The sequence below is a fragment of the Lethenteron reissneri genome, chromosome 16 (genome assembly GCF_015708825.2).
Source record: "Lethenteron reissneri isolate LAM-NWPU_2019-01 chromosome 16, ASM1570882v1, whole genome shotgun sequence".
NCBI lineage: Eukaryota > Metazoa > Chordata > Hyperoartia > Petromyzontiformes > Petromyzontidae > Lethenteron > Lethenteron reissneri.
The window spans coordinates 8,785,323-8,804,688 of record NC_083794.1 but is presented as its reverse complement, the minus strand read 5'-3'; the positions used below and the strand labels follow the sequence as shown (position 1 = coordinate 8,804,688).

Sequence of the window (19,366 nt, the reverse complement as noted above, 5' to 3'; positions counted from 1 at the left end):
TTAAAATTGTATTTTAATCAAAATGCAAGCTGTACGTTGTCAGGAATTATTAAACACTTAACTCTGCCCTTCAAAATCTTCTACGCATCGCCGCATTACCGAAATTGACATTATGGACCCATAAACCATTCGTAAAATTAAATACCTTCATATAGCTCATACATTTAAAGCAACAAAATAATGCCATTACGAGATGTCTAACCGTCCAACCACAGTAAACAGTGTATGTGTGTGTGTGCATTATGCGCGATGTATATCCTGGAGTCACATTTACATGTATATGTAAAGGTGTCGTAGCAAGGATGTCCCTACTTATTTCTCAGAGATTAACTTTGGCGAAGTAAGTACCACCGCACGACTATGACTATGGTAAAGGTTGAACGGGGTCATGTAATTTGGTAATCCGATTATTTTGTGCATGTTTTCCGTATGAGCTATGTTGTGGCCGGGAGTAGGCATAACACAAAAAAATATATTGTTATACTGTACTACGCTCCCGTGTTTATACCGCCCCCACCTTTACGATACCCGCACTGAGGAAGTATCGTCAAATAACCCCCTTGGCCCACGTGGCTTTGTGATGCCCTCAACCAGCAGCGGACTGACAACAGGGGAGGTGCGCTGTGTAGACATCTAAACCCCCTGTTGTTGCCGTTGTGTAGATATATAAACCTCTTGTCGTTGCCGCTGTTGTGTAGACCTCTAAACCCACTGTCGTTGCCGCTGTTGTGTAGACCTCTAAACCCACTGTTGTTGTCGCTGTTGTATAGACATCTAAACTCGCTGTTGTCCTCTCCGTTTCTTGTCTCTGCAGAGCGAGCAGCGCCGGAACCGGCTGTGGCCGCGAGTTCCGGCGACGGATCACCGAGCGCGGGGCCGGACGCGATGAGCGAGCTGCTCTCCACGCTGTCCACGGAGGTGAAGAGGTCAGACGAGGTGGCGTCCGTGGCGGCCATTAGCATGGTGGAGATCCCGCTGGACAGCACGCCGATGCCCAGCCCGGTCAACGGCGGGAAACCCTTCCCGCCCGCCTCCCATGACGCTCCTGCGACGGCGGCCGTGGCTTCCCCGTTGGCCCACGGTGCAGAGGCCGGCAGCAGCAGGTAATCATTGCCGTCATCGTCGCTGTGATCATCGTCATCATCATCGTCATCATCATCGTCATCATATGGTGGGTGATGATTGTGTGGGCTTCCTTGGAGAGACACACAAATGCACGTGCATGACACACACACACCGTTAACATAAACATACAAAAAGACAAAGATCCCATGTGTAGCCTTTACAGACTTGTGGGGAAAGTGCTTTTAGTGAGCACCTATGAAAGTCGGCATGGTACACGACAGTGTGGGTTGCCGACTTCACGCCCGACCGATGTTTACACACCCGGCCAGGTACTGGTATGAGGCTGAATCGATCTAGGGAAGGCGCAGGACCAGTTAAAATAATCGTCACCGATGTTGGTCATGAGCACGTATCGAACTCATGTTACTGGGTTCGTAGCGTAGCTACACTACTGCTCCCCACAGACAAGCATACACCAAGACACACGAATAACGTGCACAGACACGTGCACACAGACACGTGCATACAGACACACAAGACAAAGATTCACTGCATAGTCTCAACAGACTGTTGAGGCAAGTGCTCTGATCAAGCATCTCTGATGGGCCGCAAGTAACACGAGACGTGCACACTCACGCCTGGAAAGGACACGCGGAGACGCACTCACAGATGCCGATACATTGTGCTCGCATCCGACACACACAAATACGTGCGCACGCACATACACACACAGAGAAACACAGACCCACTCGCACACACGCTCGGACTGCCTGGCTGAGTGGCGCACTATGGGACTGTGTGCATGGTGGGGGGGGGGTGGTGGATGACGGTCGTGGGAGGTTTATTTGGAGTTCAGGTGCTTCAGCAAGTAGCCGAGGCACCTTGAGGGCCTGCACGCGGATGTGCTCGCTCCGCGTCGCCAGCAACTTGAACGCCTCCGTGCTCACGGGCAAAATGGACACGGAGCGCATATGCCGTCGGCCACGGTCTATCCGCTGCTGGATAGAGGCCTACCCAAAGCTGTCACCTGCTCGCTCGGGGTCCTTTTTGATCTAGGTTGAACACTCATTTCTTCAATATTGCTTTTTGTGTTTAGTTCGTTGTCCTTCCTCTGCACCTCCGATTAGCACGGTTGGCTACGTACAGTGCGAAAGAAGTGCAATATACGTCCTCCGATCAGCCGTCTAGCTCCCGGTACGCCAGTGGATTTCAACACTCCATCTCCTCACCGGACGAGTTGTCGGCGGCGCGTTGCCTCCCTTAGCTGCTGCTGCTTCGTCATCATTCTTGACCATCATTATTCACATTGCAGGCCAGACTGTCGCCTTCACTCGTGAGGTCCTTATCGGTCATCGTAATCATTATTAATGCTATCACAATCAGTCGTTGTCATCATTGCCTTTATCGTTCAGCAGTCGTCGTCCTGTTCACTGTGGCTGCCGTCATGCATCATTGTTATTTTTCTGACAGCTTCCCTTAAACCTCTGCCACTGTAAGTTCAATCGTTGAAGTCGCAAGAATGGAGCATGGAATTGGTGGTGCAGTAGTTCTTTATAATGCCCTAAGAAGCCGGTGATCTGAGTTAGTTTTTTGGCCGAAACACACTTCATGGATGAGTGATATTTGAACTGGATCTGGGCGTTACCCCTTCATCGACCTGGATAGACCAGTGTGGTGAAGTATGATCAAACTAGCGACATTGCAAGGATAGACAAACCAACATTGGATTGACCAAATGGCTCTCGGCTGTTATTGAACGGCATGGCTCATTTTATTAGGTTTTTTTTGGGGTTAAGTTGCTCACTCTTTGCCGATTTCACGAGTTACTTTTTCTGAGTGGCATCGAGGGCACAACTCCGGCATCTGGAAGGTTCCCTCCTCCGTTCCCAGCGTTGAGTGTTACGAACCGGTGCGAATTACCCGCTTCGCTCGTTCGCATTACACGGGACCTCTCCGTCATGCCTTCCTGCGCGGATTTAGAGGCCCGAAGAGCCCCTAAAACAACAACAACAACAGCAGCAGAAGCGAGCAACCATTCCAGCGCTGCAGCCGCTCGGTGAGCGTCGCGTAGTCAAAGCTCGACGCCGCGGCGCGAAAACACACGGCCGAGCGTGCCAACGCGGCACAGCGAGAAGCACCAAATCCGCAGGTGTGAATTTAATGGAATGTACTCGGAGGCTCAACGCAACTTTTGGCGCATTAGCCACGTGTGCGCCGACGCCGCAGGATGCGGTCGGGCTTCGGGCAGGAGCAGCAGCGGCGGCGGCGGCGGCGTCTCCGCTTGTTGCGCGCGCCGCTCATTGTTGCCAGTGACCGAGGCCTCCCCTTCTCTTGACACCACGGCGTTATATTGATTCATGGCTCGGTAATGCTGTAAAGGTGCATTGCTGTCACTCTGGCGGCAGCGGGTCATATTATTGTACGGCTTGGAAATGCTCCAAGTGTATGTGTTAACAACGTTAAAATCAAGCCGTGACATTAGCCAACGTTCACAGTTCAGGTTTGATTTTCATTTTGTTTTTGAACGGAGCGCCGCGGTTTGCGTCTGCACGCGTGCGTGTACGCATGCATATGTGGTTCTCTTCTTCCTGGTTCTTTTCTGTTCGCTCCTGGCGAGGCCGAGGGTTTAAAATCTTAGCGGCTTGCGGAGCTCTGCTTCCTGTGGAATGCCCAGTCACAGGCCATCTGGGGACAGGGGGCCCTTAACAGTGGCCAGAGACATCACCCACAATCAACCACACTTCCTTTCATCACATCGTCATGTTACCATGATTGGGCCCACTGCTTCATTAAGACCTGCCAAAGCTGTTGCCATCTCTCACGGTCACATGATGCGACAGTGCATCCAGCTTCTGCACCTGAGCTGATCTCATCGCTCCATCTCCTCTGTGGATGTTGTCAGCATCGACTGCCAGCCTTCACCCCTTCGAGTGATGTCTCCTGCCCAAGCCCACTTACTTTTCTGAATAGTCAGCATGACCTGCTTGGATATAACACAATTGCATTTCTCCTATGGTTACTTACAATTTGGGATGAGCAATATATTATTGCAATTCATTTTTCACTAAATCTAAATATTTTTTTCACATGGCCAACTACTGCATTAATGAATAAAGTAATAATACATCCGTACAATTATAGTGCACTATTTTCAGCATTTTTTCCTGTGCGTTGATCGTCTTTGTTATTCAAGCGTATCGTTACAATTACAGCAAAAAAATGAATCTGTCAATATCAACTTCTTGGTTTTTTCACTTTACCGAAAGAACCAAGAAGATGAATCCCTGCAGTCACGAAAGCTTTAAATCGAAATGTCAATATCAAGTTTAACGTACATTGGTAATACGTCGATGTTGAGCAAACGATTGTTTTTGAAACTTGCAGTATTGAGATTAACATTGTAGCGACATCTTCACCTTTTGAATAACGATTACTTGATTAAGAATAAATAAGTAAGCTGCGAAATGAAATGCGCCCGCCAAGTTTCGGTGGCTGCTGCTGCTGCCGGCTAAAGGAGCACGCGACGCGCTCCGTACGTCTCGCGGTTATTAATAGTGCCGCTCACTTCCAATGAGAAGGCAGATTTTCTCGCAGGACGGCGTTTTCGCAAAGATCGAATTTGTCTTTTTTTTCCTCATCGCCGCACCTTGGGGGCCTGCACCCTCGGAGGGTCTGCGGTCAGGGAGGGGTGGGATGGACGGAAGCAGTGGATAGGGCGGGAGGAACCTTGGCACCCGCCAAGCTGAACATGACGGAGGGGCGCGAATCATTTCGGGAAACAAAATTGGTCGCTTATTAATTTAAAAAAATTGACCATCGTATGTGGCTTATTACACTCCAAGCTGTCAGAGGGGGCCGATGATGAAAAATATAAATATATAGATAGCAATTATTTATTTACAATTTTACATTGGTTAAAACAAATCTCGAAAATGGTCTGTGGCATACAATTGCCGTCTTGAAATCTTGGCAGAGTAACCGCTGCCCCTTTTGCCCCCCTCCCCCCTCCCCCCCTCGCCTTGTGTGTATCTCTGCTGGGAACGTGATTGGTAAAACGTGGGTGACGGGACGGCGTGGGCTTTAGGAGGTTTGAGACGGTGCAGCGTGACCCAACCGATGTCCCCTTCCCCCCCCACCCAGAAGCCTCCGCTGGGGGGCAAACGCGCACGTGGCACGGCAAGCGGCGGCGATGTCAACATCAAGGCCGCTTGCCGCTAATAAAACGTGGCAGCGTCGAGATGAGGCCTGGGCCTGCCGCACCGGAGAGCAATGGGCGACGCTCAAATTACCAGGCTTTTGCATAAAACTATTTCATGGTCTCGGCATCGCCGCCGTTGCCACAAATGGGTTCCCGTCGCCCGCCAGCTTAAATGAGTTGTTTTGTGCTGTGCAGAAGGAGTTATTCTCCAGAGCCCTGCGGAATGAGATTGCCTGTCACGCCGCTTTAAAATCTGCCGAGAGCGAGACAGGGGCCCCGTTTTTAACCCTCGCTGCTTGAGCGTGCCGGGAGAGGTAGCGAGCTGGAACGCTTTGCGCAGTGTTCCAGTTCGCGACAAATCCTCCACCCCCCCGCCCCCCCCGGTCCTTTCTTTGGTTCCTGATAATTTTCCGCTAATTATTATTGCATTCGTAATTTTATCGCGTAGCGTAAAGGCTTACCAAGGCGGTGATTGTCATGCAAAATCGCGCAAATAATTATCCGTATTTACGATGTGGTAATCGGCTTTTTTTCTTGCGTTCGTGCAAATTTGTCGCGGGTGGTGTGACCACAGCCGACGTCAATCTCGCGATAAACCTCCATTATTGTTATAACGAAACAAACGGCCCGCCTTAATAATCCAATTAATACATTCCGCACGCGAATTATTTATTTAATATTCGTTATATTTTTTAAAAGAAAGTTTTTTCGGCGGCGTGCCTCATTTGCATATTTATTGGTGCAAATTGAACCCGGCCGCGGCTGTTGCTGGTTTCTGCACCGCGGAATTATGCACAGACTTCAACAATTACAAGCCAACGAAAATATGCCGCTTTACGTTCAATTCACGGTTTCATCGTCCCATTGCAAATGAATAAGCAAGTCGTTTCATTCCAGTATGGTTTTACCTTTTATCCTACGTCCTAAATTAACTCCTGTACATTATCACACGTGATAAACGGGGTTTGGCCCCTCTAACGGATCGACGGCTGGATGTCAATATTGCTCGCTTGTTCAGAACTGACCGGTGACGCGTACGGAATATAATTTTCGGTCGATGAAACGTTCATCCTCGTCGACACGTTGAGATCCTGTCGGCCACATATTCCGCGGGGTCGGTGTAATCGAGGGTTAAAACTGCACGCAGCCCTTTTAGATATTACTTCGGTTATAACCGGGGACCCGAGGAAGGAGACTGCGAAGCGATCCCGTGGTGCCGTCGTCGTTTTGCCCCCGCCGACGACGCTTCTCCGTGAATTTTGTACATCGGCGCTCGATTAATTGATAGCCCTGAGAGGTTTAACGATTAGCCAGTGGCAATTTGCATGAAAATAACTCCAGTTAAATTCCGCACCTGCCACCCCCTCCCCCACCACCACCCTGGCCCCCCCACCAAGTTCACCGCGACTTACATTGCTAACCGATGGAAAGCGGCATCACTTAAGACACTTTAAGCAACCGACCACAGGAGTGGCCAGCTGGCCTGGAGGTTCATCGACCTTTCCCCGGTGCCGTGCTGCAGGCCCTGGGATCTAAACGAGTCTGCCGTCATGCCGTACGATTGCGTTTCTTGTGCCGTACGATTGCCGACGACGGGGGGGACACTGCGAAGACGTTCGTTTCATTTGTGCACAAACTTTTGATATAATTACCAGCTTTCGTCTGCTCAGGTATGTTTCGAGTAAGCCCCAGGCTCAATGCATATGTGAGCCATTTGTCAATCCATGGCTGGATGAAGGGCTCCCCCGTGGCTTGTCGGTAATGGGAGTTGATTCACCAGACTTATTAACACCACGCTGGTTCGTGCGGGCTCGTGCAAGCTGTATAGAGCCTTGGATGTTCCTGTCCTGCCCTCTGCTACGCACAACTCTGACTGCACCTGCGTGTTGTGCATATGGCGGCCACCGATCAAAGCACGGTGCAGTCTCCAACCCCGCGCAGCTTCTGAGCTCTTGACGAGATTGGGTGCATTCCGGTGGAGATTTGGTCATAGGCCTAATGACAATAATAACAACGGTAATAAATGTATTAAATCTCAAATCGACGGAGCAACATGGCAAAGGGCGCGTGTAATTATGGATGCCGGATTGCACAGAAGGAGCGAGTAATTTCCGAGGCGAGCCGGTGCAATTACACAGATTCCTCATCTCGGTACGCGGTCTCCGGCAAAATAAACAGCGGCCATTTACTCGGCGCGAGAGCCACGTCAAACGACCACATCCCTGCAGGCTACACAGAGGCCCCACGTATAACGGATAATAGCCAGCGCTGTGATGTGCGTGCGTGCGTTTGTTTTTGAACTCGCTTGGCGCAGAACCCGTGGCAAAGCTCAACGTTCTCGTTTTGTTTTTGTTGCAATCGTTACAAATATTTGGTTTTGGAGGAGTTTTGCTTCGCATGGTTAGGGCAGACGCACGTTGTGAGGTTTCGCCCGTGTTGGGGCGATTCCGAACTTGGGTTGCCAGCTTACCTGAGGTGCAAAACAACTGGAGTATATTTCAGGAAGAAGGGTATCTCACGATGTCGGAAGACGGGAGAACGACACGGAAACACATTGACTTGTGTATTATTGCGCGCAACGCATTGAAACCACGACTTTTAATGTCCCGGTGAAGACGTGACAGATTTCCTAGGATGGTTCGGTGAATAATAGGGTATCCTGCGACGCACCCCGCACAGGTGGAGTCATCCTTTTCTGCTACGTGATGCTCAACTGAGGTGCATTGCTGTAGGGGAAACTTTACAACATTTCGGTGGAATTAAAATTAAAGTGGTGGATGTTGTTGGCTCGGCACCACCATGGCCTGCCTAGAATCCTATTGTCCTATCGAGAGAACAGATAAAACGTGAAATGTTGTGGCAAAGCAAGAGGATTGCTTTGAAGCATGCTGCTGAAGTTTTTTTTTCTTTCGGCACGGGATTTCAATCAATTGAGGTGCCATGAAAGACGGCAAATATCATCAGCATTGATAATGTGCCTTTTTATATTAGCAGTTTAAGTTAACAACTGGTAGTAATAATAATTTAGAATTCAAGTAACAAAAGCTCATTGTTTGGCATGGGCTTTGCCTGTATTTCTGCGTGCAGTTATCCCCAACCCGCTTTAAACGCGTGGTCATTCTTTCAGCTGCTTTAAAAGGATTTCTGGCACGAAAAAATATGAAAACGTCGACAGCAACAACAAATGTGGAATTTAGCTGCCACGAAAAAATCCTTTGAAAAATTACCCACCGACATTTTAAATGAGCTAAAAAATCCAAAGTAAACGGAACAGAATAAACGAGCCGGTTCAAATGCCCTCAATTGGATTGGCACCGTCGGATGGATTTGACGCTAATATACGTCCAGGTGGCTCGCACTGGTGGCACATTGCCACTCCATTGTGCCAGGAGATCTGCACGCTCCTTTCCTTGCAATGGCCAGTTGCACGTCGGCAGGAGGTGGTGCACAAACCGTGCGCACCATGACCCCGGCTGACATGCAGAGCTTAGCTCATGCGCAGCCTTCCTCTGCGAGTGGCCAGAGACTCTAGTTGTCAAAACCTGCCACGCTCGTCCGTCCGCACTCTGATGAGCTGATCGATGAATCTCAAACCCGGGCAACGTGCACGCTTTTCAGTTATTTTTTTTATATTTGTTTACTGGTTATTGTTCTGTGCGTTTTTTTTCTTTACTCTCTCCTCATTTTTCCACTGGCCGCTGTAACTCGCAGGCTGTCATATCAAGCCTTGATAATCCATCTGGGTTTGCGGCTAGACAATAAACCAGCGCGGCGTTCGGTGCAGGCCCTTAAGCCGCCTTGACAGAGGATCGGAGGATCAGCGGCTGACACTGCGTTACTCTTTCCTTTCTACATTTTTTTTTTATCCCTGTCTACTTCCCCGTTGGCCAAAACCCCCCTGACAGTCTGCAGGGCCAGATACAGGGGTACTGATAATGCATCGCGTTTGTCAAGTCTCCCGCGCCGGCTGCCTTTGAAAAACTTCTCTGCCGGTCGCGGCTCTGTACGTGCGCGCGTGTGTGGATGACGAGAGCCGGGTCTTGGCATTTTTCATGGACGTCCGTCCATCCACATCTTGGGCCGTTCAAGGCCTCCTCCTGGAGTCCAGACAAAACCTCGACACGTGGCATCAATTTCTGAGTTGCAGCGCTGCGAGGGCCCATTTTTACATCCCCCCCCCCCCCCCCCATCAGCCGTGGTAATGGGCTTATTTTCTGCCGTAATTTAATCAAATTAATGAGGTGGCAGTGGTGCTTAGGGGTCGCGGCTCGCCGCGGCTGTGTATTTTGGGCACAGCATCAAAAGCATGTCGTTACGGAGAGCTAGTAGGAAGCCCTTGCCGATACGTGTGGGAGTTACAAACCAAAGACGCCCAACTTCCTGAGGATTGAGCCGTTGCACTGCAGAACCAGGGACTTCGTTTCAAGTTGTTGTTGCTAAGGGGAGAAAGACCTGTCAGTCTTTCGGATGAAAGTCAGGAAATATCTGCTCAAACAAGCAGTACGTGTGGCTCCTGCCACCGTTTAGGCCTTCAGCTACTGGTAACGGTTCCACGTTCACATGGAGAGGGTCACTGTCTATCTCGAAGATGACTGTTGCCAGCTTCCTGTACAGTGGTACCCAGTTTATGGACTCTCGCGGAGATGATGGGTTGAATGGAACTCGAACTGGCATTTCAGTTCGCGACTTTTCGATTGTGAGTCAAGCCCTCTAATCTCTCAGCACTCTCGGTATTGTCCGAGAAAAAAAGATCGACAGAGATTAGTCATATCTATTGCAAATACATACTGAGTGCACATATACACACATAAACATTGATTCACGTGTAATGTTTATCATTACACTTTGTATGGAATGTGTCCCATTGTGTGCACATGCATGCATTCTTCGTGCTAAATTACGTGCCGTGGTACAAAATCAGTTGCACTATCAATAATGAAAACCATACTCTTAGCCGTGTCTGGTGGACTTATCCGAAAGATTTTCTATAAATCTCCCGGTCCAGAGTTTATTTCATTGGTTTCACATGCTCAGGTTTGCGGAGAAGCTGAGGCTGTTCCTGCACGGGGTGTGCGCGTGTGCGTGGCGTGCGTGCGTGTGTGTGTATGGTTAACAGCACCGAAGGAGGACTTTGGTGTCAAAAGCAATGCTGCGCAAGAACACTCTGTTTTGTTCTCAAAAGGCCGTTGCCATCCTCCATAAATTCAATTTACGCGCCTCTGTTTCTCGTGTAATTCAAACGGAACAACGCCGCCGCTCACCGCGCCTCCGCTCAAACGGCGTTGGTTGAAAAAGTATTCGCACCAAACCAACCGCCTCGCCGCACCTGCCCGTCGGCCACGAAACGATGTCTCGCAATCCCCCAGGGGTGGTGGGGCTGCCCGTGCTGGTTTTCCCAGCATTCCCGGAAGTCTGTAAGCTTTCCGCGTGTCATTAGAAGCCCCACTTTTTTGCGAGTGGCGTTATAATACACCGCTCACGACTTTGCGTTCACGCATAGTGCTCCCCTCCTCCAACATTGCGAGATATTCTTCTTCTCCATGCTATGTCCAGGTTTTTTTAAATACTTGCACGTATATGTATGGTATGTTGAACTTTTTCCATATCTCAGAAAGTCACAGCACTAGTCTCACCATGGTCACCACACGAGTGGCAGGCATTAATCGGGGGTGGCTATTCCACATTATTTTGTTGGGGGCATGTTTCCATGTAGGGAACACAGCAGTGGACTTCCCACAAAGTGGTTGTCATTTTGTTGCCAAAGGAAAGGCGATGATGATGATGATGGGACTGGCTTAATTGGGCCTCTAGCCTGGACTTACACTGCTGTCTGCTGTAACACAGGCTTACTGGCTACAATGTTGCGCATGTGCTCATGTATTCGTTTATATGTCTGTATATATTTGTGTTCTCCCTGCGTGTATATTCCACAACGTACCAATGCACCGACCCATCGAGGAAAGTTATTTTTAACCGTCATAATTCATTGTACGTATGATAATTTATTATTTACAATTCAAGACCGTGATACGATCATGTTACACAATAGGCCAAAGGATAAGACCACTTTACAAACAAGGCACAAATATGAGAACGCAGAAAACAAATGAGAGCGATAGCAAATTCAAAATTAGATGGGGAAAAAATTTGACGAAAAAGAATGTGTATCTTGAATTGAATAGTGATGCAGAAGCTTGATGATTGGTAGACTTTCAGAAGGTGGCAGGTGGCGGGGGTGTGAATGGTTAAATGTGGGAAGTGTATCCACGTGTCTCTGTAAGCCTGTCTTTCTGTGGTTGCGTTTGTGAATGTACATTCATTCACGTAATGTAAAGTAAAGTCAATCTTCCAGCTATATTACAACTTTTTAGTTGTTTCGCCTCGCTTGTAAGCCAGCCATCACCTGAAGCCGAAGAAGAGGCACATTGACCAGGCAGCGGCCGTAATGGTCGCACTCCGTTTGAGCCACAGAGGAGAGCTCGTTTAATGGTGAACTAACCGGGGCGGTGTCTGCCACACAAATGCCACGTGCTGATTGACAACGGCAGGGGAATGGTGGCAGTCTGCTCTGCTGTAAGGGGCCTTGAGTAAGGGCGAATGTGTTTGAAACAAGAGGCAAAGAACACACACATTTGCCTTGTTCTTTTAAAACTATGTGGCATTATTTATAAACATGTAAAGGCGTTTGCTTGAAGTGGCGGCGTTTCATCATTGTGATTAGCAGCAGCAACAACAACCATGTTCTATCCATTGCTTGATGAAGGCCACCTCACGTGCCTCAGTGTCATGATGCAGCACACGTGCCGGTCTCGGCGCTGCTATAAATGTCCACGTGGTAAGCCACTTTGTCGAGCTCTCATTTGTGTCCAGGTCGCTTCTGAAAAAGAGCTGTACAGTTGAGTTGGCCTTACCTGGTTAAAACATATCAGCATCTGATTGTCTTTGTTTTAAGACATGATTCACTCCCTGAATAGTTCCACGATTCAGTCTGAGTGAGGAATTGTATTTCTTTCCTTTGTGAAACAGTGAATAAATATTTCAGGCCAGGAGGCAGTGGTTTGAGATCTACTCACAAAACACATTGTCATCAGACACAGAACTTGAAAACTGTGGTCTTCAGGCATTGTGTAGCACTGGTAGAACATTGATATTTTAATCGGTGCAATTGGGCAGGAAAGATAGAGAAATGTTTCCGTGTGCAGTAATATAAACAAAATTTCCGATCGTGTCTGTATTTTTCGTGGGATTCTGCAGTGACCTCACCATCTCCATAGCTAACTTTCTACTTTAATTCTCAATGCAAATTGAAAAATACTAGAGAGAGGAAAAAAAAGCGAACTTCAGTGCACTTAAATAATTTTGCAGCAATATAATGCTTTTTAAGTTCTCTCCTGACCACGTTCAATGTTGCATTTGTCTCGGCACGTTTGAATTGCCCGCTGTGGCGTCAAATGAAAACACGAAAGTGAAAGTCGATGCGAAAGGAAATTAATCACTGGCTGCTCTGTTTGTTTTCATGATGCAGATTTGTTTATATTTTTTTTTCATGCAAAACTACCCGTAGCATAAGCGTGGCTGACGTGCGTGCTCGGAATGAATGGTGGAGCATGCTGGCAACTGTGGTTTGTGCTGCGTATGGGTGCGGCATGCCCCAATGTCACCTTCCATAGTATGCAGAGGAGAACAAAAGCGACTTCCCACCGAGCGAAGGTTGACCGAGGGCTTCAGGAAAAGGGCTTTGGTTGCTTGAGTGGAGAGTGCGTGGAGGTCACGTAGAGTGAGATGAGCGGTGAGAGGTAGGAGAGCGTGTGTAGGGGAGTAGAGTGAGATGAGTGGGTAGAGTTTGGTGGAGGACCTTAGACCTAAATTTTGATTTAAAGCTTTCGTGACTGCAGGGATTCATCTTCTTGGTTCTTTCGGTAAAGTCACGTAGAATGGAAATAATAAAATAATAAAAATAAAACACAATAAAATAATTCTCACGACGTTTCGGCCACAACGCAAGCAGCCGTCCTCAGGTGGAGAACAGGTCTGTCTTCAGACTCTGTCTTCTCGACAGACCTGTTCTCCACCTGAGGACGGCTGCTTGCGTTGTGGCCGAAACGTCGTGAGAATTATTTTATAATGTTTTATTTTTATTATTTTATTATTTCCATTCTACGTGACTTTACCGAAAGAACCAAGAAGACCTTAGACCTGTATATAGTAGTTGTCCCCCTTGTATGTGCAGGGTTTGTCTGTTAATTTCTGTGTCCCCAACGCACACAAAAGCATATTCAACGTAGCATGACCCATGGTCAAGTTTTAACATATTTTTTTATTGTGTTTTTTTTCCCAGCAAAAAACCAGAGGTCGCTGCCGCAGAAGCAGCGGCGATTAAGGGTGAGATTGGTGCATCTGGCAAGGAGGAGGGTGGCAAGGCCTCGGAATTAAGTTCAGCACCAGCACCGGCCCCGAAGGACAGTGCTGTTGGTAGCACTGCAGGTGAGCGTTCTTTCAACTCGCGAGCCTCTGATACGCAGGGAATTTGTGAAGACGTCAAGTGTGTTGGCACGGAAAATGTACTTTCTGTCACGTTGGAAAATATAAATGTCACTCTTTGCATTTCACTTAATTTTTTATGAGTCTGCGCAGACGTACACAACTAATATGGTTATATAATCAAATGTTCCAGGTAGTGGCCCTTGGTCAGAGAGGAAAACAGGATTGTTCTCTTTTTGTATTGTTTAGAATATATGCTCACATCTAAACAATCAAGTATAAAATATATGTGAAGTTGTTGTGCCGATGGAAATAAAAAAAATCCTCACCTTACTGCAAGATTATGTTTTACCATATTTTTTCGGTAAAGTCACGTAGGTAAAAAAATTAAAATTAATAAAAATAAAATAAACGTGCTGTGACAGTTCCACCTGAAGACGGAAGCTTGTGTTGCCTCTGAAACGTCGTGATTTTTATTTTATTTTTATTTTACTTTTATTAATTTTAATTATTTTACCTACGTGACTTTACAGAAAAAACCTAAGAATATGAATCCTTGCAGTCCCGAAAGCTTCAAATCTATGTTTTACCAATTTAAATGTGACTGAACGCTTTACTGACGTTAATAAGAGCAGTGCACATGATCAATTCTACTGGGTGAAGGTTTCCCCTGGTCATGGGGGGGTGGGGGGGGGTTAACCATACTTCACCACTCTTGTCAGATGTTAATACCAATGTTATCCATAGCTAGGAATAAAACTAAGGTCGCCTGATTGTGTACTGTATTCTTTCTCTTCATCTTGCACACTTGGTCTGCCGTGAATCCCATCAATTTCCAAATCTCGCTTGCACCAAGCCTCTCTCTGCGTAGCAGTGTCGCACAGGTAGAGTTGAGATCCACGTCCCTTTTAGGCAGAAACTCGTAATATTTGTATCCCCTGTCTGATTTATCCGGCCGTTTTATGACCATCGACGTTTTAGCGTCGGGTAAACGTCGCTAATTCGAAAATAGCGGTCCCTAGAAAAGCAAGTCAAAGATGTAAACGGAACAGTTTGTTTTACGTTTAAAGGGTACGCAATTACGAGCTTATTATTTTAATTTTTCCCACTGATGTTTCTGCAACGACTCACACCGCTAAGCAGGCATTTTTGAATTTCCCAGACCGATTTCGTAACAGATGGCCCGTGTTTCGCTGTTGTGTCGTTTTGCGACTCAACATGGGAAGGAGAGAAAAAAAAGTTCAAAGGTTTTGATAGCTGCGCACTTAATAACGTTGCGTGCAAATGCGCGTTAGCCCGGAGATTGTTATTAATGTGCAGGAAGTTGGCAGTTCACGTTTACGGTCAAGCCTCAAAAGTATTTCACCGAAGTCGGGAACGTTTTGCAAGCCCCGAGATGAAAAATGAAATGGGTTAGTGCAGATGTGGTAAGGTCAATTGACTGCGTGATCTGCAAACACGGGGCGGAACGCAACAGGGGCTCGTGGTGTAATTTGTTTTAAAATGTCCTTTTCCTGTTCTTGGCCGCGGACTTTCAGGTGACAAGTCTCAGGAAGCCGGGTCCTCAGGTGGGGCCATGGTTCAGGCCCTGCCAGACGGGAAGGCCTCGGTGCCAGCACCCAGAGACGGCAACAAGTAAGAGAAATTGGATCTCACGGCGCATAAATCATTCGCGTTCACAAAGCCGTGGCCTCTCACCGACACCATCGGCAGGTGCCCTGCGTCAAGGGGTTGGTTCTCATGCGTTGCCGTAGCGTAATTATTTAATTTCTTTTAAAGTTCCGTGACAAACTAATAAAACAAAAATGTACCCCGTTTGATATAAATCTGAAATTACTTTGGATGCTTTATCAAGGGCAAGTTTATTTAGGCGTGCGCATGTTTCATTTCCAATGCCGGAGCTTTCATAAGTCCAGATAATTTATTTCCATTTATTTTTGCGGAGAGTTTTTCGCGCATGGGACAGAAGTTTTCTTTTTTCGTGCCCCAATCCTGATTGTTCACATGAGTACTGGCACCGATAAAGAGTCACTGGTGTTTGTCCGTCGTTAACTTTAAACACTGCTTATCAAAACAGCGCTCGTGTCTGAGAGAAACGGACATCGCTAAGTGTTCGTGTTGCAACGGCCGGCTTCTGGGCTCATCGTTAGAACGGGCCCCTCTTTTTATTTTGACGCCCATTTCTTACAAACAAACGCCGGCGCGTTGTCATCGCCGCTAAAGTACAGCAGCTGAAGCGGCCGGCGCAGCTCAGCAAACCGAAATCTTAGGGGCGGTTTCAGCGCGGTTCCTAATGCAGCAGCCTCACGCTCACCACTCTGGGGGCACCCCCACTCTATCTTGACGAACTTCAGCTGCGCCGCCGCTTTAAGTCGGGAGCGTGCACACACACCCACAGACGCGCACACACAGCCTCGATTGGGGGATTTCTCTGGTCTCCCTTGGTGGGGGGGGGGCCTTGGAATTACCGTTGGGACACTGGGTTTTCCTGGTTTCAAACTTGAGCTAGAGTCGCGGTGCAAGCACTGCGGCTTGCGCGCTTATGAATGAGCGGACGGGATGGCAGCCCCGGCACTGATGAATTACCGCTCGCCCCGAAGGCCTCAGCGCGCTGACGACTCAAGACAGAGTCGGCTGTTTCGCCAGCGAAACTGTCGCGGTGTTCACTAAACGGCTTCGGTCTTTCGGCAAAGGAAAAAAAATAAAGAACAAAAAGAAAAAAAACACGATGAGACTGAATGGGACATTTAGGACAGTACAAGTAAATGTTGTACTTTTTATTGCGTGAAACACTGGCATGATTGTGATATGCGTGCGGTAAATCGTGGTTAATTTGACCCTCACGCGTTTCGATGTGCTGCGTTGTTAGATTCTGTAGAATGCCCTGACTGTGCCCGACAGATATCATAATTGGAGAACATTCATCAAATAGGATATTGGTGAAAAGCGGTGAAATCTTTTTGGCATAGGACTATATTATTTTCTCATGTCTAATAAGTGTAAATTTTTTACGTCAATTTGGCAGATGATCCCAAAGTTTGAGCATGACTCGAGCGTTGCGTTGAACGTCGTTTAAAACAATGCTTCTCAACTACATTATTCGTGACCCAACGCGGTCCACCATTTTGCAGTTACCAATCTTTTCACTTCACGTGCAATTTATTCCACTGCACACTGCACCCACTTGATGGTTGGCAATCGTAGTAAGCCGGAGTTGATTAACACTGGTTTTGAGCAAATTTGTATTGTAATCACCTCCTACTGGCCGCAGACGATGGGGGGAACGGAACAGGAAGGACTGAGGTCCGTGGCAGTCTCGCGGCTGACGAAGTCCATTGCGACGCCATACACGAGCCACGTTGTTGATCCCGGACCGATCTCGGGGCGAGCCGAGCACGCTTGCCGATGGTCGTCAAAAACTCTGCGGACGTGCGTGTCTTGTATGTGACTTTACGGAGGTTTCCGCGACCACCGCAGTGCCGCGCGCGCCTTTAAACCGGCCGCTGGTTCCTTGCCGCCCCCCCCTCCCCGTCTCGGCAGCATCACCCAGCGCCTGGAACGGGCCCTGGAGTCGACGGCGCCTCTGCTGCGCGAGATCTTCGTCGACTTCTCGCCGTACCTGTCGCGCACGCTGCTCGGCAGCCACGGCCAGGAGCTCCTCCTGCAGGGCTCCGGTGAGCGAGGAGCTGTGCCACGCGATCCACGCCCCGTCGCCCCGCACGCGCTGGGATAATAATTTATAGTTTACAATTATAAGGTGCAGTTCATCCAGGGATCTCAGTACGCGCCCACTGGTCATACATGGGTGGTGTTGGCCAGGCAAAAGAGGTGAGTCTTTAGAGAAGACTTAAACACGGTGAGTGACCTCACCTGTCTTAACCACTTGTGGGAGGGCATTCCGTAGTCTTGATGCAGCGCATACAAAGGTTCGGTCAGCCCAAGTGGAGAGTCTAGTTCTCGGCACATGGAGCAGATGCAAATCGGCGGATCGGAGAGGTCATGACAGTAAGAGTTGCAGGTGTGTCAGCTGTTGAATGTAAAATGGTGTGAGGCCGTTTAAGGCCTTGTATGTTAGCAGCGAAGTTGGCAGTTCCGAAATGTAATTGGAAGCCAATGCAGAGATTGTTACTTTAGGGGTGGCAATGTGCTCGCGGGGTGAGGTTCTCATCAACATCCTGGCGGGCGCGTTCTGGACCAGCTGCAGTCGGCCCAAGGCCTTTTTCGGAGCCCTGAGTAATAACGATCTTATTTCTTCTTTCGTACATCTGATGTAGATGCAGAGCGACTACTTCAATCATACATTCAGGTGGTCAAGCCAGACAACCGCATCAGGAGCAGTGGAGTTGTATTGTTAGAATGTCTCCTTCATATTTGTGGATCACGCATTGTGTCGTTATATGCTGTGTGGTTTGTTCTGGATGACCAGTCGAATACTGGAGATTTTTTCATTTTCCAAATTTTATCCGTATCTGCCATGGTTTGTGCGTATACGATTTAAGGTGGACCATGAGCTTTGCAGAAGATCAAAATCAAGGATCTTCTGCGTTGGGTCTTTCACAAGGTGTTTGTTGGAAAGCTGAATGGAGTTCAAAAGAACTCGCAAACAATGACGGTTATGTTTTTTTTAAGCATCCTTTGCTTTTCAAATGCCATGCGAAAGTAGATGGCACATCTCAACCTCTGGAAGCCAGACTAGTTTGGCAGAGATCCTTCAGGGGAGAATAAAGAGAATTTTACAATTACAGCCCGTGGTATAGGCGACTGCAAAATCTCCTATAGCAGTTTCCGTAACTTCCTTATGATCCTCGTTTGTGCTATGAATTTGCGTGGGTCACGACAGCACCCGAGTTCATCGCACGCACCGTGCGCTGGCACTGTGTCAATGTTGCGCCTATTTTCCAGGCAGTTCCTTGGGTGATCTGGCTGGCTGGCTCAGCGGTAGAGCACGTGGCTCGTAACTGTACGATGTACAAGTTCAAATCCCGGTCGGGGGTTGACTCAACCCTTCTTTCCTGTGCGGCTCTTTCAAATGGGTACCACCTTGTGAGAAAGTCAACAGTGCATGTCTGTTTACTCACTGGGGCATTTACAACTCTTGGCTCATGGCAAACAGCCACCCCATGCAGATCTGAGTGGGAAATAACCTTCGTTTTCTTTTTATCACAGAGTGGACGTTGTCACGTCCGTTTAGAGTACTGTATTTTTGTGCCCTTTGTAGTCACTCAGGTAAATTTTACTGGAAGGAACCTCCTGGTTACACCAGCCCACAGGGGATTATTGTGTCCGTCGTGCAGGGAGGGGCTGGGTGGGGAGGGGAGGGTGGGAAGGGTCTGGGTGGGGAGGGGAGGGTGGGGAAGGGCTTGGTGGGGAGGGGTTGGTCACCCCATGGTGCCCTTATAAAACTCAACGTTTAACCTACTCACACCGGCTTGTGCCCGCCCTCACAGTCGGGCATATTTGCGGAATACACCAAGCCGCCGTTGACCCTGCAGGCCATTGACCGAGCAACCCAACGTTCCTACCAGCTCCCTCTGCAGGAATGTGTTACCCGTACGTTATTCGAGTGAGTTGATTGGTTGGACGTGAAAAGATGCGAGAACCAGAGTTTGAGAATCTTTAGGG

At 48.3% G+C, this 19,366-nt stretch overlaps 1 protein-coding gene across 1 annotated transcript in view; it reads left to right on the top strand.

Moving 5' to 3' along the window:
- The window catches only part of LOC133342936 (lipopolysaccharide-responsive and beige-like anchor protein), a 281,221-nt gene that overhangs the window by 62,302 nt on the left and 199,553 nt on the right, over window positions 1–19,366 (top strand). Inside the window, 4 exon segments of the mRNA XM_061552330.1 lie at window positions 815–1,103; window positions 13,602–13,747; window positions 15,283–15,379; window positions 17,285–17,418. Of these exon segments, the coding sequence (XP_061408314.1) occupies window positions 815–1,103; window positions 13,602–13,747; window positions 15,283–15,379; window positions 17,285–17,418 (666 nt within the window).